Source organism: Pristiophorus japonicus, chromosome 15 (assembly GCF_044704955.1).
Source record: "Pristiophorus japonicus isolate sPriJap1 chromosome 15, sPriJap1.hap1, whole genome shotgun sequence".
Classification (NCBI taxonomy): Eukaryota; Metazoa; Chordata; class Chondrichthyes; family Pristiophoridae; genus Pristiophorus; species Pristiophorus japonicus.
This window is the reverse complement of record NC_091991.1, coordinates 141,852,968-141,875,099: the sequence shown is the minus strand read 5'-3', so window position 1 is coordinate 141,875,099 and position 22,132 is coordinate 141,852,968. Positions and strand designations below refer to the sequence as shown.

Sequence of the window (22,132 nt, the reverse complement as noted above, 5' to 3'; positions counted from 1 at the left end):
ATATTGGAGATGGGAGGGGGAGGAAAAGACTTTTGACCCGGTGGGGTGGTTGGAGGCGGGAGATCACGTGATACTTCCAATGTCACCCACTCCCTTCATGCAATGTATAGCCCAAATAAAAATAAATGCTATGGATATAGATAGACTTTCAAAGAAGTATCACAGCTTCCAGATTGACAATCAGTGGAAGATGTTGTCTAAACCCAACATCCCAAGAGTGACATTTTAGCTTATTCTAGCTTGTCGTTCAGTTGCATGAAGCGTGTTTTCCAAATTCCGATCGTGTTTTGAATTTTACAGATTACTTAACAGTGCAGTTTATTTTTTACAGGCAACTTTGTGTCTTCACTGCCACTTTGCCCATTGCTGTGAGTGCTGTAAACTGATTGGTGTGTTGGGTTCAAATTGGTCTGAAATTTAGCTTTAATCCAGATAGACATTGAATTCATGTTGTAACTCACCCCTGATTTATACTTAAAGGCCTTATGCATCACAATAAATACACACCCCACCCGTCACCGCCCTCTCCCTATTCCACCTAGAGCCATGTCGTCTCCTGGGAGAAGCAAAAAATCAGTTGAAATCCCTTTTGCGGAGAGAGAAGACCCTGGAAAATTCCTCTGAGCCCCTCATGCAATCAAAACTAGTACTGGAATAAAAAACAGCGTTGTAGTTAGATCTTTGTATAACACATACTGGGGCATCAAATGTGGTTAACTTTAACCAAAAACCTGATCTACTGGCCTGACGAAGTTGGTAGACCAAGACTTCCCTTCCACCAATCTCTACAATCAAAAGTCCAAACTGGTGTCTGAGTTGGACCATTCAACTGATGAACCGTTCACCTCGCCACTCAAGCAGTTTGTCAGAAAGCCCAGTTTGAGGGCTGGTCCACAAGAGTTAATGGATCATTGCTTAGGGAGCATGGAATACTTACCTTTGAATTGACTTTTAAATACCAGCAACCTTCTGTCAGACAGTACAGACTGGTTTTATAGGGCACTTAAAAATATGACCTCTAAGCAAGCTGAACAGACAGGGTTTGATTCCTCCTTTTGGGTTTTTAGTTAAAATTACACCCACAGCTAATGCTGCAATATCTGTTGTCCAGGGATCTAACAGTAACATTTTATAGCATGGAATTTAAAAAAAAGAATACATGCCTTGGCACTGAATCCGGGGTTCGTCCTTTTTAGCCAGGGTTACATAATCTCTATGTTGGTCATATTTATGAAGAGAATGGGGCCGAAATTCGGCCTCCCAAAAAGGCCACTTACTGCCAGAAAGCAGTGGCCAGATGGTGGAGTTGAGTGGCCGCCAACTTCTGGTCCAATGGCCACCACGATCGAAATTCAGCTCAGAGATTTTTCTGGCGGTCCCTGCTGCTGCCGACCATCCTAAGCACATCATCAAAGCGCACACCACCAATCTCCCGCACCTCCATCACACCTCCCGTGAAATTCACCTGCAAAAATGATTAACCCGCCGCGTGGTGCCCCTGACAGCTTTTTCTGTCGGTGCACCTTGCTTTCACTCTGTGAGCTACTGCAGCGTTGGCTGCCCTTCAAGGGGAGGATCACCCCTGCGGCCGCCATGCTTTTTTTGTCGGGCCAACAGTTATGCCCCCAGGTTCGGCCGGGCCGCCAGCCAACAGGCAACCTGGCACCCCCTCTTGGGTGCCAGGCCACTGGCCCTTCCCGAAACCCTCCCTAGTGGCCCAGTGGACCGAAGTTTCAAAGTGCCGAAGGCTCTCCCCTTTAGTGGTGACGCACACGCGTCATGATGTCATCTCCGCTCCGCTGCTGACTGACAGTGATGGAGATTCTGTTCCGCCTCCACTTGCGCCCCTCAACAGTACTGACCGGCCCACTTCCGTCCCCATTATGACCAACTTCCGGTCCGCTGCAATAAAAAAGGACAAAGAGCTGAATATCAATCAAGAGTCGACCTCATCCTACAAGGCGGTAAAAACACTTTAAAAAAACGGTAAGTGTGCCAGATTTCTGGCGGGCCTGAATTTCGTCCCCAATATGTTTATGATAATGCAGTGGAACCCGATGTAGTGTAAATGGATCATTTTGGGTTTTATCAGCACTCGAGCACTGTCAATCCTGCAACTCTCCAGCCTTGATGCAGAAAGATTTTTCATTTAACTGGAACTCATGCTTAAAATCTCTTCAGATTTCTCATTCTAATGTGTTTGAGAAATGTTTACAGAATTTTAGGGGGAGATATCTTTGTGATGGACATGAGTATTTTGAAATCTGATAAAAAGGATCCTGATTTGATAGGTGTTGATAATAAAATGCCTTTAAAAGTTCATTTCTATTGTACTATTGCCCTTCATACTGTAAATTTTATTCTGATCTTGTGATAGGAAGTGTCGCTACAGGATGTCAGAAAGGAAATCAACTTCTGCAAGAAAGTGAAGCTGCCAATAATAGGGGTTGTAGAAAATATGAGTGGCTTTGTGTGTCCAAAGTGCCAGGTGAGATATTTCATTCAGAGAGAATGAAATTAACTTATTTTAAAAGTGCAAGCTAGTATCCCCTTTCTCTGTCCCGGTTCTTGGTGCATCAAACCACAATCTAGAGGACAGACAGACGAGTTGCTCTTGTGCTTCTTACAAATATTGCTCTTGAGATATATATGCCTTAAACTCAAAAGCAGCCGAGGTTCTGTCTTTCTTTCCGGATGGAATGACCTTGTTTCCAATGGTAACACTGAACATGGCTGCATGTTGAATGAAATCACAGTCAATGGTTTTTAATCCCGGTAGTGCTTTGTGAGATAATACTGGGCAAGGTAGTAGTTCCATAGAACATATGGTCGTATAAGTTTCAGAAATGAAATCTATGATATGAATATTTGTAAGGAGAATTTTTAAAGACCTTTTGTTTATGGCTAATGGGTGGGTTCGTTAATGGTGGGGCAGCTGCGGAGAATAAATTATTCAGTGAAAATTTATGGCTGCATTTATACTAGTTTAGTGTTGATGCAGTGGCTTTGGGTGCCATTAATACAAAAATGACCGTGTAACTCCGGAGACTACTGTGCAGTAAAGGTCTGTGGGGTGAGAGCCCATTCAGGAAGCTGCTTTCCACTGGACTGTGTTGCCAAAGAGTGCAGGATAAATCAAGCCTTAAACAAGTCTCATTTCCCTTCAGTCTGCAATGTTTTCAAATTACCGTAGTTAGCAAATAATTGTTTGTTCCTTATTCTGCATTCTTCTGTCTGCTTACAGCATGAATCTCAAATTTTCCCACCAACCACAGGAGGTGCCACGAAGATGTGCAAGGATTTAAACATTCCCTTTCTTGGTAAAGTGCCCTTGGATCCCAGGATAGGTATGTCCTAAAAATATCACACTAAGAACTGGCCTTAATTGTCCAAAGCAAAATAAGGGGCCCAAGTTTCGGGCCGCGCCTAGAACGGCGCAGCCCCGACCTGGACGCCCGTTTTTCGCGCCACAAAGTGCGCCTAAAAAAAACTTCCAGATTCTCCGGCTCCCTGCAGGTCCTCTGGCCTTCGGCACGGCGCAGCAAAAGCTGTAGGAGGCGGAGCTAGGTCCCTGCGCTGAAAACAGTGCCGGGACCTCTGCACAACTGGGCGCGCATGTGCAGTAGCTCCAGGCGCCCAAAACTGTGTGGGAGGGGCCCGAAGCACGCAGCCCCTAGCCCTGGCCGAATGGCCTCACTGGGGCTGCGTGCCTAATGCTCCTCCCACGCCCAGCTCCTGCTTCCTCCCGACCCGACTTGACTCCCGCTCCCACCCCCTCCACCGGACCGCCCTCCCCCCCCCCCGACCCGACCTCCACTCCCCCCCCCCCCCCCCCCCCGGCGACCGATCTCCTCCCCCCCCCCCCCCCCCCGACCGATGATCTCCCCTTTCCCCCCCCCCCCCCCCCCCCCCCCCCCCACCGATCTCCTCCCCCGACCGACCCCCCCTCCCCTCCGCGCTCCCAGACCCGACGCCACCTACCTGTCAATACGGTAAGTCTAAGCTCGAAGTCTTGGGCCCGGCCCGTGCAGCCTCCCTCTCCTTTCTCTCTCTCTCTCTCTCTCTCTCTCCCTCCCCCTTCTCTCTCTCCCCCTTCTCTCTCTCCCCCTTCTCTCTCTCCCCCTTCTCTCTCTCCCCCTTCTCTCTCTCTCTCTCTCTCTCTTCCACCCCCCTTCCCCTCCCTCCCTTCTCTTTCCCCCTCCCCTCCCTCCCTCCCTTCTCTTATCCCCTCCCCTCCCTCCCTCCCTTCTCTCATCCCCCCTCCTCCCTCCCTTCTCTCCCCCCCTCCCCTCCCTCCTCCAACCTCTCCTCCCCCCTCCCCTCCCTCCTTTCTCACCCCCCCTCCCTCCCTCCCTTCTCAACCCCCCCTCCTCTCCCTCCCTTGTCACCCCCCTCCCCCACTACACCCCCTCTCCCCCCCTCCCCCTCCCCTCGCTGTCAGAAACACAGACACTGACAGACAGAGAGTGAGAGACACAGACAGACAGAGAGATAGAGACACTGACAGAGACACACTGGGGGTGGGGATCCCAGCATGCTGTTGGAGGGCTCCCGGTGCTGCAGTCGGTAGGTAGAAAATGTTTTATTTATTGATTTAAAAAAAAATTATTTCTTATTAATTTTTTTTGATGGATTTATTGGTTGATTTATTGATGTTTTTTTATCATTTATTATTGATGATGGCTCTTTATTTGTAAAACTGAAGTGTTTAATGTTTGTAAACTTCCCTTTAAACCCCCTCCCCCCATTCCCTACGCCTGATTTGTAACCTACGCTTGATTTTCTAAAGTGTAGACAAGGTTTTTTCGAGCGTACAAAAATCTTCACTTACTCCATTCTAAGTTAGTTTGGAGTAAGTTTTCACTGTCGAAACTTTGAAAACAGGCGTGAGTGGCCGGACACGCCCCCTTTTGAAAAAAAAATTCTGTTCCAATGTGAAACTGTTCTAACTGACTAGAACTGGAGCAAACTAAATGCCGAGAATTTGAATTTCTAAGATACTCCGTTCTACACCAGTTGCTCCAAAAAATCAGGAGCAACTGAGGCCGAAACTTGGGCCCAAGGATTTTGGCAAGCAAATATTGTTATGTTCAGCTTAGTAACTTTCATATTTTTAAGCCTACTGTAAAACCAGTCTATGGTCTCTGGCTGAAGGTTGTTGGTATTTAAAAGTCTTTTCAAAGATGAATGTTTAGTTATCCCCCAAGCCCTGGATTGTGGTTGATCCAGTGAACCTGTATTCACCAAGCCACAAGCTGAGGTTTCTAATTAGCTGTGCTCGTGGTGAGGTGAGGTGAACTGTCCTCAACAGCTGAGTGACCAACCTTAAATACTAGCTTTCAACGGTGAATTTCTGATTCTAGAGATCAATGGCAGAAGGTAACCGTCAACAAGCTTAGTCAGACTAATATATCGAATATAATGCACCTTCATCATCATAGGCGGTCCCTCGAATGAGGATGACTTGCTTCCACAAGAGTTCACACATGTTTCAATGAAGTACCCGATGTTCCAGTCCTGAACTCCAATTGAGGGGATGGAAGATGCCTGTGCGTCGATTTTTTTAACGTGTGGTGACTGTTGCACATCAGTCATCACACGGGCTTGTCAGAGCTAGGCCTTTATCCAGTGGCAAGGGTTGAACCAGGACGATTGGAGACTTGCTCTGCTGCACGGATCTAGTGCGCACACATATCAGTGTGGGCAGGCTGCATCCATGCACCTTCAGCCAGGTGTCCAACACAGGAACATGGGAATTGCTAGATGGAACTAGATGTTCATCTAGTTCAGCTTCTACCATTCGAGTTGTTGCATGATACAACAATATTGGAGTTGTTGACCAATGATGGCAATCAATCTCTATCAATTAGTCTACAACAAACACAGACATGAGTAGAGGAAAACCAGCTAGTGGCGGAAAGCTTTGGGAATCATAGGTCCAAAGTCATCTGTTCTTCCCAAGCACGCTACTCTTAACACATGTCATGTCTTAAATTACTCATGCTGCTTCCCAAAATATTATTTACTGAAAGAAATCTAATTTTCATTTAAATGAAATAAGATTTTCTGCTTCCACCATCTCCCTAGAAACATAGGGACAGGAATAAGCCATTCAGCCCCTCGAACCTGTTATACCAGTCAGTTAGAACATGGCTGATCTGTAGCTCAACTCCATTGGTCTGCCTTTGTTCCTTGTCCCTTGATAGCCTTATCTATCAAAAATCTATCAATCCCAGTCCCGGACATTTCAATTGACCCGGCATCCAGTCTTTTCAGGGAGTGAGTTCCAGATTTCCATTACCATTGGTGGGAAAATTATTGGGAAAAGTCCTGAAAGACAGAATAAATCTGCATTTGGAAAGGCAACCATAATTAGGGACAATCAGCACAGATTTGTTAAGGGAAGATCGTGTTTGACTAACCATATTGAATTTTTTGAGGAGGTAACCAAGTGGGTCGATGAGGGTAGTGCGTACGATGTACTATATGTGGACTTTAGCAAGACTTTTGATAAGGTCCCACATGGTAGACTGGTCATGAAGGTTAAAGCCTATGGGATACAGGGCAAAGTGGCAAGTTGGATTCAAAATTGGCTTGGAGGTAGGAAGCAAAGGGTAATGATTGATGGAAGTTTTTGCGACTGGAAGGATGTTTCCAGTGGGGTTCCACAGGGCTCAGTATTATCAACAATTTAAATTTGAATATAGGGAGTATGATTAAGAAGTTTGGCTGTGTGGTTGATAATGAAGAGAAAAGTCATGGGCTGCAGGAGGATATCAATCTACTGGTCAGGTGGGCAGAACAATGGTAAATGGAATTTAATTCAGAGAAGTGTGAGGTGATGCACTTTGAAAGGGCTAATAAGGAACGGGTGTACACATTACGCGGTAGGCCAGTTAATAATGTAGATGAACAAAGGGACCTTGGAGTGCTTGTCCACAGATCCCTGAAAGTAGCAGGCCAGGTGGATAAGGTGGTTAAGAAGGCATATGGAATGCTTGCCTTTATTGGCTGAGGCATAGAATATAAGAACAGGGAGGTTATGCTTAAATTGTATAATACTTTGGTTAGGCCACAGCTGGAGTACTGCGTGCAGTTCTGGTCGCCGTATTATAGGAAGGACGTGATTGCACTCGAGTGGGCGCAGAGGAGATTTACTAAGATGCTGCCTGGAATGGAGAATCTTAATTATGAGGACAGATTGGATAGGCTGGATTTGTTCTCATTGGAACAGAGGAGGTTGAGAGGAGACCTCATTGAGGTGTACAAAATATTGAGGGGCCTGGACATAGTGGATAGTAAGGGTCTATTTCCATTGATGGAAGGGTCTATTACGAGGGGGCATAGTTTTAAGGTGGTTGGTGGAAGGTTTAGAGGGGATTTGAGGGGGGGGCTTCTTTATGCAGAGGATTGTGGGGATCTGGAACTCGCTGCCTGGAAGAGTGGTGGATGCAGAAACCCTCACCACTTTTAAGAGATGGTTGGATGGGCACTTGAAGTACAGTAACCTGCAGGGTTGCGGACCTAGAGCTGGTAATTGGGATTATCTTTTGTTGGACGGCGCAGATATAATGGAAAGTACTGCAGGGAATAGAATACGGTCAGGGTGATGATCTGGACTAGTTTCGATCGCCTGGATGGGTCGGAGAGGAATTTTCCCAGATTTTTTCTCCCTAAATTGGCCTGGGTTTTTATCTGTTTTTTGCCTCTCTCAGGAAATCACATGGAGAATGTTTCAGTATAGGGGGTGTCGCAATTGTGTGAGGCGGACTGGTTGGGCTGGGTGCTCTTTGCCTTTCCGTCATTGTTCATAGGTTTACATGTAACCTTTAGGGCTGCTGACCAAGGGCCGTGCGGCTCTTTGTCGGCCGGCGCAGACACGATGGGCTGAAATGGCCGCCTTCTGCGTTGTAAGTTTCGATTTTTCTGTTTGTGTGACAAGTGCTTCCTGATTTCACTCCTTAGTGGCCTAGCTCTAATTTTAGCATTATGCTCCCTTGTTCTGGATTCCCCTACCAGAAGAAATAGTTTCTGTATCTACCCTATTGAATCCCTTAATCATTTTAAATGCCTCAATTGGATCAACCCTCAACTTTCTTAACTCAAAGAAATATAAGCCAAATGCAACCTGTCCTCATAATTTAATCCTTTAAGTCGTGGTACTCTAGTGAATGTGTTCTGTACCCCTTCCAAGGCCAATACATCTTTCCTGAGGTTTGGTGCTCAAAACTGAACGCAGTACTCCAGATGGGGTTTTACCGAAGCTCTGTATAAATGCAGTAACACTTCCTCACTTTGGAATTCTAATCCCTTCAGATAAATGCCAATATTCCATTAGCTTTTTTGATTACTTTTTGTACATATGCACTAGCTTTTAGTGATTTGTGTACATGAACAGCTAAATGCCATTGCTCTGTCACAGCACCACTTCTGTAGATTCAAAGTACTCATGTAACCAATCTGCCATTTTCTTCTTATCCATTACAGCCTTGCCTGCATCCGCCTTTAATGGACCCACATTCTCCTTTACTACTCTCTTTCGCTCGCCCATTAGGAATTGTTCAAAATGTACGGTTGAAAGTCTGTTAAGCAAACTCCTTTTGAGTATGTGCACAACAGCTCCAAGATCTGAAACAAAGCTTCTGAGGTTTCATGTTCCTCGCATGGCTGAGCACTGAACAGCCAACGAGTGGTAGGTCAATTATAAGAACATAAGAAAATAGGAGCAGGAGTAGGCCCTACGGCCCATCGAGCCTGCTCCGCCATTCAATAAGGTCACGGCTGATCATCGACCTCAACACTTTCCTGCCCGAAATCATTTATCCCTTGATTCCCCTAAACTCCAAAAATCTATCTATCTCAGCCTTGAATATATTCAGAGACTCAACATCCACAGCCCTCTGGGGCAGAGAATTCCAAAGATTCACAACCCTCTGAGTGAAGAAATTCCTCCTCATCTCAGTCTTAAATAGCCTACCCCTTATGTCATCCTTTATTATCAGGGCTACCTCCCCACTTTTTCCATTCTGCCTGTCTTTTCGAAACATTAAATACCCTGGAACATTTAGTTCCCAACCTTGGACACCTTGCAACCACGTCTCTGAAATGGCTATTAGATCAAACCCATTTATCCCTATTTGTGCCGCTCGTCTGTCTATCTTGTCACGAATGCTTCGTGCATTCAGATAAAGAGCCTTTAATTTTTTTTTTACCATTATTCCCTGCTTTGACCTTATTCTCTGCTGTACTGCTACTGTTAATCTCTATGTCCCATCCTGTCACACACTGCTTATTTTTACCCAAATCACTACACTGATCTATTGTATTGACTTTCCTTTTTAGATTTCAAAATTTCCTTTCACCTGACCGCCCCCCCCCCCCCAATTTTTATCATTTAAAGCCCTATCTACAGCCCTAGTTAGTTGCTTCGCCAGGAAGCTAGTCCCAGCTAAGTGGAGCCCATCACGACGGATCAGCTGCCTCGTTCCTCAGTACTGTTGCCAGTGCCCCATGAATTGAAACCCTTTCTTCCCAAACCACTCTTTGAGCCAAGCATTAAATCTCTGATCTGTTTGACCCTATGCCAATTTGCACGTGGCTCAGGTAGTAATCTAGGGATTATTACCCTTGAGGTTTTGCTTATTAATTTAGGCCCTAGCTCCTCAAACTCCCTCAGCACAACCTCATTCCTAGTTCTACCTATGTCATTGGTTCATACATGAACCACAACAGCTGGATCCTCCTCTCCCCCCCCCCCCCCCCCTTCACTCCAAGTTCTTCTCCAGCCACAAGGAGATATTCTTAACCCTGGCACCGGGCAAGCAACACAACCTCCGGATCTCCCTGTCGCAGCTGCAGAGAACATTATCTATTCCTCTGACTAAACTGTTCCCTAGCACATTCCTTCCTTCTCCCCCCACTTGAATGGCCCCCTGTACGATGGTGCCATGGTCAATTTGCTCATCCTCCCTGCAGTTCTTTCCCTCATCCATACAGGTAGCAAGTACCTTGTACATAAGAACATAAGAAATAGGAGCAGGTGTAGGCCATTTGGCCCCTCGAGCCTGCTCCGCCATTCAATAAGATCATAACTGATCTGATCATGGCTGATCTGATCTTGGCCTCAACTCCACTTCCCTACCCACTCCCCATAACCCTTGACTCCATTATCATTCAAAATTCTGTCCATCTCCACCTTTAAATATATTCAATGACCCAGCCTCCACAGCTCTCTGAGGTAGAGAATTCCAAAGATTCACGACCCTCAGAGAAAAAATTCCTCCTCATTTCTATTTTAAATGGGCAACCCCTTATTCTGAAACTGTGCCCCCTAGTTCTAGATTCCCCCATGAGGGGAAACATCCTCTCTGCATCTACTCTGTCAAGCCCCCTCAGAATCTTATGTTTCAATAAGATACCTCTCATTCTTCTAAATAAGTATAGGCTCAACCAGCTCAACCTTTCTTCATAAGACAACCCCTTCATCTCAGGAATCAAGCTCATAAACCTTCTCTGAACTGCCTCCAATGCAAGTATATCCCTCCTTAAATAAGGAGACCAAAACTGTACGCAGTACTCCAGATGTGGTCTCACCAACGCCCTGTACAGTTGTAGCAGGACTTACCTACTTTTATACTCCAACCCCTTGCAATAAAGGCCAACATTCCATTTGCCTTCCTAATTACTTATTATAACTGCATGCTAACTTTTTGTGTTTCATGTACAAGGACCCCCCGATCCCTCTGTTCCTCAGCATTTTGTAATCTCTCCCCATTTAAATAATAATTTGCTTTTCTATTTTTCCTACCAAAGTGGATAACCTCACATTTTCCCACATTATACTCCATCTGCCAAATTTTGGCCCACTCAGTCTTTCTGTATCCCTTTGCAGATTCTTTGCGTCCTCCTCACAAATTGCTTTCCCACCTATCTTTGTACCATAAGCATATTTGGCTACATTACACTCGGTCCCTTCGTCTAAGTCATTAACATAGACCCCACTAGTTACAGTTTGCCAACCTGAAAAAGACCCATTTATCCCGACTCTCTGTTTTCTGTTAATTAGCCAATCCTCTATCCGTGCTAATATATTACCCCAAGCCCGTGAGCTCTTTTTTTGTGCAGTAACCTTTTATGTGGCACCTTATCGAATGCCTTCTGGAAATCCAAATACATGACATCTACTGGTTCCTTTATCCACCCTGCTCGTTACATCCTCAAAGAACTCCAGCAAATTTGTCAAACATGATTTCCTTTTCATGGAACCATGTTGACTGTGCTTGACTGTATTATGATAATATTATCTGACTGTATTATGTACTTGTAGGACAGGGTCATGGGCTGAGGCTCCTCCATCACTGCATCCTGGGTCCCCATACCTTCCTGTCCCTGGCCATTGACTAACTCTAAAGTACTATTTAACCTTAAGGGTGTGACTGCCTCCTGGAACAAAGTGTCCAGGTAATTCTTCCCCCTCCCTGATGCATCGCAATGTTTGCAGCTCGTACTCCAGCTCAACAACTCTGAGCCGAAGTTCCTAGAGTTGCAGTCACTTACTGCAGATGTGGTTGCTTGGGATCGCAATGCTCTCCACCAACTCTCTCATGCTGCAGTTACGACACATCACCTACCCTGCCATCTCTAACCTTGTTTTATGAATTAATTAATTAGTTAAAGCTTTTATTCAATTGATATTTTAACTTTATTGTTTAATTATTTTATTTGTTTAATAAGTACTCGCAAGTTAGTTTCTCAGCTCTTAATTTTACCCCCTTCCCTAACTTGGAGAGCAAAACAAATGCTGTAATACTCACCAACCAATCACCTACCTGCTCTCCTGTGACATCAGTCTTTGATTTTTTTTGTTTTTGAATCGGAGCCTCGCCGTTGCTGCTGCTTTAATTCAGATCTGCTCTGTGGCCGCTATTTATCCTCTCGCTGCTGCCTCAGGTAATTAATATTAAATCTGCACAATTGGCCCTTAAATTTGTTTCCACATAACTTGAGGAAAATAAGCTTGGGTACATGTTTTGAAATGGGTACTAAGTTTAAATAACCCTGTAAAGAGGTGTACCTTTGTTCCTACAGAAAGAAATTAGATTACATTTTTAAATTGTGCAGAAATGGTTGTCTTTCAACAACAGAAAAGCAACCCAGGGAGCTAAGAATGAAAGGAAATGTACCAATTTAATTCAAATTTTTATTAAGGGATTGCAGAATTCAAGTAAATGACAGCACAGAGCTTCTGGTCTGTAAACTTGAGCTTATGCAAAACTCTGCTGCCCATATCCTAACTCGCACCAAGTCCCGTTCACCCATCACCTATGTGCTCGCTGACCTACATTGGCTCCCGGTTCGGCAACGTCTTGATCTAAAATTTCTCATCCTTGTTTTCAAATCCATCCATGGCCTTGCCCCTCCCTTCGGTAACCTCCTCCAGCCCTCTTGAGATCTCTGCGCTCCTCCAATTCTAACCTCTTGCACATCCTTGATTTTCATTGCTCCACCGTTGGCAGCCGTGTCTTCAGCTGGCAAGACTCAAAGCTCTGGAATTCCTTCCCTAAACCTCTCCTAGTGAAAGAATGCAGGATGGGTGCTGGAGCTGATCGAACTCTGTCTGGATTGTAGGTCTAGAAAATAGACAAATTGAAGTGGGCTAAGTGACCTTTTTTCATTCTTGTGATGAGCACTAGAAAGTAAATGAGGTAATGTCCCTTTCTTAAACTTTCAGAAAGAAACAGGAAGTACTCAAATGACAGAGTATTTATTAAAAACTGAGATTCTTCCATCTATATCCTTGCACTTAACAAAAGTTAAAATTCAGTTTTTGTTTGGTGAACCTTTTGACTTAGTACAGTAACTTTTGGATGCTTTTTATTTTTGCTAAAGGAAAGAGTTGTGATGAAGGCAAGTCATTCTTGACAGAATTTCCAGATTCTTCTGCGTCCATTGCCTACCGAGATATTGTTTGTCGTAAGTAATGCTCATTTTCAGAATACTTGTATAAACTTTCAAGGACCAAAAAATCATCATCTTACTATGTGTTCATTTGACCTGAGTGCATCAGCTACATGAAAGTGACATTGCCTCAACAGATTAGGCTCAGTTTGGATTTTCTAGCTACAAGCTGAGTTTTCTACTAACTTTCTCTAAAAGGCGTGATTGTGACAGCTGAATATTATTTTTGACATTGTAATAATGTAGTGAGTGAGTAATCCAGCTGTATGGGGAAAACCAGAACAGCTAGTCAAGTGATCATTGCATTTGATCCCGGTGCAGTACCTTCCATCAGTCTGGAATTGCTTTTTGTGTGGAACTTTTTCAAAAAGGACACCGAATGAAAGAAAACTTTCCCAGGGTCAGGACGTTTACAGGGACTGGAGAGGTACCAATTATATATATTTTTTAAAGCAGTCCTGAAAGTATATAAAGTTAGAATTGTATGTTTATGGCAAACCCAACAATTGCCACACCAGTTCACTATCCATGATAGCCTTACCTGACAATGGACACTTCCCTGAAGTGAAGTGAATGATAAAACACTTGAGGCGAGATTTTTCTCAGAGTTTGTGCCAAGGGTGAGGTACCTTGTCCATTGCCAGCATGTATCAGAAAATCTCAGGCAATCTGAGGTGTGATACTCAGCACTGTGAAAACTCAGAAACATTGGGCCCAAGTTTCCACACGATAAAAAACGGGTGCCCCTCCGAGCTGGGCGCCCGTTTTTCGCGCCTAAAATGGCGCCGGAAAAAAACCGCGTGATTCTGGAGCGCCCTGCAGCTCCTTGTCTGCTTGGCGCGGCACCCAGGGGGGCGGAGCCTACACTAGCGCCGATTTTGTAAGTGGGAGGGGGCGGGTACTATTTAAATTAGTTTTTTTCTTGCCGGTAACACTGTGCGTGCGCATTGGAGCGTTCGCGCACGCGCAGTGTGAAGGAAACATTGGCACTCGGCCATTTTTGTAGTTCTTTGTAGCTGTTTAATTTTTGAACATTTTTTAATAAAAGCACATTGCCATCAGCACTGAGAAGGCTGCAGGAAGCCTCAGAAAGTTGAGGCAGCCGTTTCCCTCCCCCTCCCCGCCCGCCGTCGGGAACAAATGGCTGCCTCCTCCCCCCCGCCCCCCCGCCGCAGGAACGAACAGCTTTCTTTTCCCCACCCCCCTCGCGGGAACGAACGCCTGCAGCATTCTCCCTGGCTGAAGCACTTTCACACAGGTAGGAAGATGGTTTATTTAATCTTTTCTTTGCTTATAAATGTTTATTCAGGTTGGATTTATTTGTATAATATTTGTAGAAGTATAAATAAGGATTTATTATAGAATTTAATGACTCCCCTTCCCCCCCCCCCCCCCACCCCACCTCGTTCCGGACGCCTAATTTGTAACTTGCGCCTGATTTTTTAATGTGTAGACAAGGTTTTTTCAGTTCTACAAAAATCTTCACTTGCTCCATTCTAACTTAGTTTGGAGTACGTTTTCACTGTGGAAACTTTCAAATCAGGCGTCAGTGGCCGGACACGCCCCCTTTTGAAGAAAAATTTCTGTTCCAAAGTGGAACTGTTCTAACTGACTAGAACTGCAGAAAAAAAAATGTGGAGAATTGCGATTTCTAAGATAGTCCGTTCTCCACCAGTTGCTCCTAAAAATCAGGCGCAAATCATGTGGAAACTTGGGCCCATAACCCTTTGAAGGGTATGCACTCTAAAATTGTCCTGGCTGCTGGGATATGTTCGTGACAAATATGGGAAAGAAGATTACCTGTATTTCACTACAAGATATGTTGTGTGCCTTAAATTTCTATTTGTCAGGTTCTTAATGTGCTCCATTTTCCATATATCTTTCAAATAATTACTGAAAAAAATATTTCTGCAACAGGAATCCAGGAACACTGTGTCACTCGTAGCTCTGAAGTAGAAAAAACTGCCTAAGAAAATTCTCTGCAATCGGCTGAGCAAGTTTGACCAACTTACACCTTGTCAGTACAGGAGCCAGAGCTGAAATCAACTGAATTTACAATGACTGCATATTTTCAATCCACATTGGTAATCTCAGAAATTCAAGATCTGCTCTTTGCCATCTTGGCCCTACTCTTATACTCTGCAAAGTTTTGCTTTTAGATTTCAGTTTGAATAGCTTTAATGGAAAAGAACCATGAATGTAAAGATTCACAGTAAAGTGTCTGATTGCACTTGTTGCACTATTAGGTAATATCATACTGGGGAGACAAGTGATTGGGAAGTTTCATTGGGATGGGAGGAGCTAAATGTAGAAATTTCTCCCTGTGTGGCTGCACACCAATATGTGGAGAAGCAGACCAGGACAACTGAAGGAAAGACTTGTCCTCGTGCCATAATGCCCTTAACAGAGGCAGAGCAAGGTATCTGACTCAGCAAATTGGAATTCAATACCCTTTATTTGTTTTCAAATTTAAAGTGTCTAAAATATGTCCTGCAGTTTCCTGTAACAAAGAAATTCACTCCTTTGCTTTCTGGTAGGTTTGTGCTTCAGTATACGTTGAGAGAAATAAAGTACATTGATAGCTACCTTCTCCTAATTGCTCCTAGTATACAAGAGATGTTGGGGCCGAAATTCAGGGTCTCGGTAAAACCCGTTATTGCCCATTTGTGACGGCCTTGCGGCGGAATCCCATGGCTGCCGCATTGTGGTCAACTAACCGCCCTGACCCAAATACAGCTTGGGGATTTTTCGGCCTTTCCCCACTTCCGCCCTGCTGCTGCCGACCGCCGCAAGCCGTCATTAAAAGCGCGCACCGCTGCTATCTCTCTCCTCCATTTTATTCCAACCCAAATTCAGCAAAAAAAAAAGCGATGCCGTGCGGTCCCCCCCCCCCCCCCCCCCCAGACAGCTTCTTCTGTCAGTGCACCTCATTTCCTCCCTCTCGGCCCTGGCGTTGCAGCAGAAATTAATGGGGAGGGCCGAATGTCGCGGCCGTTATATAATTCTTTTTGCCGGTCGACTTCCATGTCAGCCAGACTATTGCGCCCCTGGGTTCGGCTAGGCCACCGACGGGCAGCCTGGCATCCGCTCCGCTGGCCCAGCCGAAAGCCTCCCTGGTGGCCCCGTGGTGAAGTTAAAAAATGCCCGATTCTCTCCCCGCACACGCGCTGTGACATCACCACCGCACCGCCACTGATTGACAGCAGCGGAGTCTCGATCCCGCCCCAACTTCCGTCCCTCAGCCTCACTTCCGCCCCTTTTATGACCGGCTTCCGGTCCAATGTAAAAAAAAAATCGTCAGATCTGAAAATGGATCAGACAGCCGCCCCCGGCGGTAAAAAAAAGCATAGGTGTGCCAGGTTTTTGGCGTGCCTGAATTTCGGCCCCGTTACCCTCACATTTAAATCTGTACTTAGTTTTCTGTCACCAGTAATTTTTGGTACAGCGTTTTGTGTTGCTGCTGGGTATGTATGACTGGGATTTTCAGTGTATACTATTAAAGATCTGGTTTGAACACTGGAAGGCACTGGGCTCCCTCAACCCCGACCAAGAAAATCTGGACTATTGCAGCAGATGGCTTGTTTTCAAACAACCAGAACACTCTTGCAAAATTATCATACGATGTAGTTTTTTTAAAAATGTCAATACTAAATATTAATGTGGGTAATAAAGTTGACACCAAGTCAGAGCAGTTCCACCAAATAAATCTCCATTAGTACTAGATGGAAATAAATTGAGGTAATAAGGATTACACGATTTCCCCTTTCTTCAGCTGATTTCACTTTGACCAAACAAGAGTTGATCAGACTAAAGGGCAACCCTTTGATTTCTGTATTGTGTGTATGTATAGATTATATATATATCCTGATCAGTCAGCCTGTAGTCTGACGGAATGCCCATATTAAATGGTACAAAGGTTATCTGTGTTCTATCCAAGGATCCGTGACACAGCTGGATTCTGACCAATCTTGTCAAAGTTTTGTAAGATCAAGAGTAATCATATAAAGTAATTTATTATGCATTGAAATTGTTATGTTGACAGTTTAATAAACCTAACCTCAAAGATGAACAAGGCACTGTACTTTCAGAACAAATAAAGTGTTTTCCAAAATTTACAACATAAATAAACTATCTTTAGCTTACATCTCTACTCTTGGCATTCAAAGAACATATGTAATTACAGCTGCTATGAACGACTTAGAAACAAATCCATTTGGTCGATGCAATCGGTTAATTTCCTCGCCACCATACACAAAACCTATCCGTACACAAAACTTATTTGAAGTATTTTCTTTTCCCATCATTGGTGTTCCACAGTGTCTAGGGGGGAAAACATAAATCTTATTAATAATAATGATTAGACCTTTTGGACACCTGTTCTGATCAGTTTTGAGTATCAGACCGTGGAGATGGCTCTGATATGGTGACATTTTGTGCATATCCTTTTACAGCTACAATATATTTTCCAATACAGAATGATCGACTGCTTCAACCAGGCAAATCTTTTTTTTTTTAGAAAGTTTCTGATGATTGGAAAGCTGACTTAATTTTAATACTGCAAAAATACAGCTACACCATTTGATGTGAGGGGGTATCGTGCCATTTATGTAGAGGCAAGATGTCAAAAATCAATTTCTATTTAGGCATGCAGGACCTTGCATACAAAGTAGAGCCATGAAAATATACAGTGTAAATATTGCTAAGTATGTAAACGTAATACTATGGGAGGGTTAAACTCCTTAAGGTTCCAATCCCAACTCCATAATTACTCTTATAGCCAGCCCTCCAGTTTTGAGACATTTCTGTCACATGAAAATTTGGATGTCTTACCTTGGAAGAGCTGGAGAATTACAAGTGTCTGCCAATCTAGAGAAGAACTTCTCTCAGCAACAAAAAATGCCATGTATTGCAGTTGCTCAGATGATCTGAGGAATGAATTTCGGCTTTACAAACAGGGTTGCCTGCCAGTTTTGCCTAAACTATAGCAACCACCAATGTTGTTCCCCATGTGAGAAAGCTGAAGTCACCAGAATAGAACATCCCAATAGAAAAATACATGAATTTATGGAGGAACCCAGAGATTAACTGGTCAGTGTTCAAATGCATGAAATATTAGCACCAACAAATAAGAATCAACTAACAGAGCAATGGGTAGCACTGATGGCTGGTAGTAATGGCCTTGTGATAGATGCTAATTTGTCAGTACTGCCCAGGCCAACAGCATGGGGTTTGTGCTGATTAGCACCAAATATGTTCTTTTGGTCCCGAGGTACCTGGAGATGAAGCAAAGAGCATCTGCTTTGACTATTTCAACATATTTGAAATGTTTAAGTTCATTGGGGAAAAGGGCCACTGGTTACAGAAACTGCTCAAAATGCAGGAAGATGTGGACATAGCTGTGAGATGAAACAAGTTCTTTAGTGTTTACATGTGAAAAATACAGCATGGATGTTCCAAGATAGAGAGATTCAGGGATGTAATAACATTTACTTTACTACTGAGTTGATAGCTGGATACTTGAACAAGATCTCAGTAAATAATACACCTGGCTAGCTGGACTATACCGACTGGTTTTAAAGAACTCTAGGACAAATTAGTAACAGCGCTGGCAGAGGTATTTAGGAATCTGCTAGAAAAGAGGACTGGAAAGTAGCAAATGCAGTACACTTTATCTTAAATGGGAACTAGGGTAATCTGATTAACTAGAGATCATTTAGTCAAACATCAATACTTGATTGTTAGTAAGATAAGACACCTCAAAAAATCAGTACACTGAACCAGCAACCATGGAGTGTACCAAGATGGATCGAAGATTGGATGGGTGATGGAAGTATTTGGTCAGAGAGCTGGAGTGGTGGAATCCTGCAAATCTTGGACCAGTATTCTGACATTTTTATAAATGATATGAAAGAGAGTACCAGTAACGAAAAATGTTCAGGTGACATCAAAATATCACCTTTATACACAGTTTATACCGTGCAGAATGGGGAAAAGCTACAGGAAGACCGAGATTGTTTAAGGAAACAGACAGACCAATGTAATTTGGAAACACCTTTCCACACCCACTCCACCCTGAAGTGCAAAGAGCTGATGGATTATCCAGAGGCCAGTTTTCTGGATGTGCCAGTGGGCAACAGCAAGTGGAAGTTTAAATATTGAAGTTAAAATATGTTAAATAGAAATAAAGTAAACAGTAAAGTTAAAACAACAGATAAAAATGGTGCTTAAAATAGGAAGTAGAAGCAAAATTATTAAAAATTTGTACTTTTTTTACTGTTCTAATTGTTTACAGATATTACATTAAGTTACTTGGGACATTTGAACTGAGTTTGTCCTATAATTAAAAATAAAGCAAAAGATTTTAAAGAGCCTAAAATTTTACCTGTTGGCGGCTGAAGGGTTAAAAAGAGGCAATAAGTGGAAACTGTATAATAACAATATAGATCCAAGAGTTTTCTGCTTTAGATGAGGGCTTTTTTTAACGTGTTACGCAAGTATTCCGCGAGAGAGCCAACTGTTTTATCTTTTTATGTAAAACATTTGCTCCAAATACAGAACCAACTTACAGACAATATTTAGTTGTGGGGATTCTGTATCAGTGATCATTACTTTTAGCCTTACTTTAAATTTATAAAACCGCAGAACTTTCCAACCCTTAAAGTAGGTAACCAATGAAAATGTTGCAAGTCTATTACCAATAATCTGACTTTAAAGTTTAACTAAAAATTTGTTGACATTAAAACGGACAACGGGACTTTGAAAGATGAGGAAAGAAAAAATTGCAGATTAAGTCACTAATGCTGGATCTTGTTTCTCTCGCCCTTTTTATTTTACTTCATATTTCATTTATTTTTAATTCTGAAATAATAAACTGCTACTCGTGCAGTCTTTGTACGTCAGTCATCAATTGTACAATGTTCATGCAATATCTTTGCAGCCAGAAAAGAACTGGTTTCAATTCAAATGTATATTAAACACTTTTCCACAAATGTACTGATTATACAGTACTTACCTGCTCCATTGTTTCTCATGTTAAATGATTTTTAAATTGTAGCTAAAACTGCTGGTAAGAAGACTGATTTGGGGATCATCTCAATTAAGCGACACTGGAAGTCATAACCAAATTTTGTTGCTGCATGCAAACCACTTCGAACTACTTCCTCTTTATTCGGTGTCAAATTTTGTTTGATAATGCTTCTGTGAAGCGCCTTGGAACGTTTTACTACATTAAAGGCTCTATATAAATACAAGTTGTTGTTGAGTCACATAATTCACAATTCAGATCCTACTTCACTTTAAATAATGTAATTTTAAACAATATTTTCTTACTCCCGGTGCATGCTTTTCGACCAGTCGACACACTGGTAATACCAAAGGCAATACAGGTTGAACCTCCCTTATCCAGAACCCTCGGGACCTGGTCTTTTCCTGTGTTTTCAGTGTGAGTGTACGCCGCTTGACTGTCGTTCCAGCGAGTCAGTGTGGTGTCTTCGGGCCCAGAGGTGTCTGCTCCGAAGTGGGGTACATTTATTTCACAATGATATTTTTCAAGGATTTGGGGTAAATTTATTGTGGGTCTGTAAGTGTAAATGGCCACTTTTTTTTTCATTGCTATTTTGCGAGGATTTTGACCGGCTGCGTTGTGCACATGTGCCACCTGGTGGCCGGGAATGGTTCCGAACGAGGGGTGGTTCCTGATGATGGAGTTACGGAAAAGGGAGGTTCAACCTGTACAACTAAAAGTCATGGCAGCCTCTGGTTTTGGTTTTTCACAGGCAAAACAGTCATTTTTGCCCCAGAATTTCTCCCATCACTGAAGAAGCACTGTGCCCGCGAGTGCGAGTAAACATCACAGCACTAGGGGCATGGGAGAACAGAGGCTGTTTATTGGCTGCCGTTATCCAACACTTCAGGCACGACTAGCAGGAAGGCGAAAATCTCATATATAAAACTATTTTCTTCCTTCCAATCAATTTTTCTTACAGAATGAGTATTGGTCTGTCCCTATTACGACTGGATTCTAGTTTTTTATGGCAGTATCTGGAGAGATCGACAAGCTGCAGCAGCCCACCCCTCAGCTGTGGAGTTAATGAGAGAAAGGGGGTGGGCTAAGAAACAATGAACACATTTTATACATGCTCAAATTAGGCAATAGAGTACCCTTTATGCAAAACCATTTGTTAATCTCAGCACTGCACTACCTGTCTTAGCATTGCTTTGGGCAGCATGCAAATAATTCTAACAATCCCAAAACAAGTTAATTGGAGTACACCAATGCCATGAAAGGATAGGTTTCCATCAGTACCTCTGAACACTACTCAATATTGAATATTGCATCCACCGACAGGCTGCATACCTCTAAAGGGACACAAGCACATTGTAGGCAAGGCAACGATCAATGACAATGCTTCAGAGTTAAAAAGCAGAGAAGTGAAGCTAAAGCATCGATGAGTAAACTCAAATAAAAGATTTAGATGAAAGAAACATGATTAATGTATTGAAAATAATTCAGGGGCAACATGAAGTAAAGCCAATAATAGTTATATTTGTGCATGAGTAAAAAGCTTGAACCAGACAAGGTAAATAAAAACAGCTTAGTTACTATAAAATTATGTTCCATTATGTCACTGCAGAAGTAGTTGACAACAAAGTACTTTGGTTAACATGGATTTGAAAAAAATCTGCAAATACAACTTTTATGAAACAAAATGGTTTTACATAAGAACATAAGAATTAGGAACAGGAATAGGCCATCTAGCCCCTCAAGCCTGCTCCGCCATTCAACAAGAACATGGCTGATCTGGCCGTGGACTCAGTTCCACTTATCCGCCCGCTCCCCGTAACCCTTAATTCCCTTATTGGTTAAAAATCTATCTGTGATTTGAATACATTCAATGAGCTAGCCTCAACTGCTTCCTTGGGCAGAGAATTCCACAGATTCACAACCCTCTGGGAGAAGAAATTCCTTCTCAACTCGGTTTTAAATTGGCTCCCCTGTATTTTGAGGCTGTGCCCCCTAGTTCTAGTCTCCCCGACCAGTGGAAACAACCTGTCTGCCTCTATCTTGTCTATCCCTTTCATTATTTTAAATGTTTCTATAAGATCATCCCTCATCCTTCTGAACTCCAACGAGTAAAGACCCAGTCTACTCAATCTATCATCATAAGGTAACCCC

The 22,132-nt window shown here is 43.3% G+C and overlaps 2 protein-coding genes across 4 annotated transcripts in view; one reads left to right on the top strand and one right to left on the bottom strand.

Moving 5' to 3' along the window:
- Positions 1 to 17,029, top strand: part of nubp1 (nucleotide binding protein 1 (MinD homolog, E. coli)) — a 98,008-nt gene extending 80,979 nt beyond the window's left edge. For 2 of the 3 annotated variants that reach the window (XM_070901036.1, XM_070901038.1), the window contains exons 8-11: positions 2,378 to 2,488; positions 3,245 to 3,347; positions 12,889 to 12,972; positions 14,875 to 17,029. In XM_070901036.1, the coding sequence (XP_070757137.1) occupies positions 2,378 to 2,488; positions 3,245 to 3,347; positions 12,889 to 12,972; positions 14,875 to 14,927 (351 nt within the window). In that variant the 3' untranslated portion in view covers positions 14,928 to 17,029. The remainder of the gene's footprint in view (positions 1 to 2,377; positions 2,489 to 3,244; positions 3,348 to 12,888; positions 12,973 to 14,874) is intronic. The other variant, XM_070901037.1, reaches the window with a different exon arrangement.
- Positions 16,955 to 22,132, bottom strand: part of LOC139281098 (Golgi apparatus membrane protein TVP23 homolog A-like) — a 68,589-nt gene continuing 63,411 nt past the window's right edge. The window contains exon 7 of the mRNA XM_070901039.1: positions 16,955 to 17,277. Within this exon, the coding sequence (XP_070757140.1) occupies positions 17,233 to 17,277 (45 nt within the window). The 3' untranslated portion in view covers positions 16,955 to 17,232. The remainder of the gene's footprint in view (positions 17,278 to 22,132) is intronic.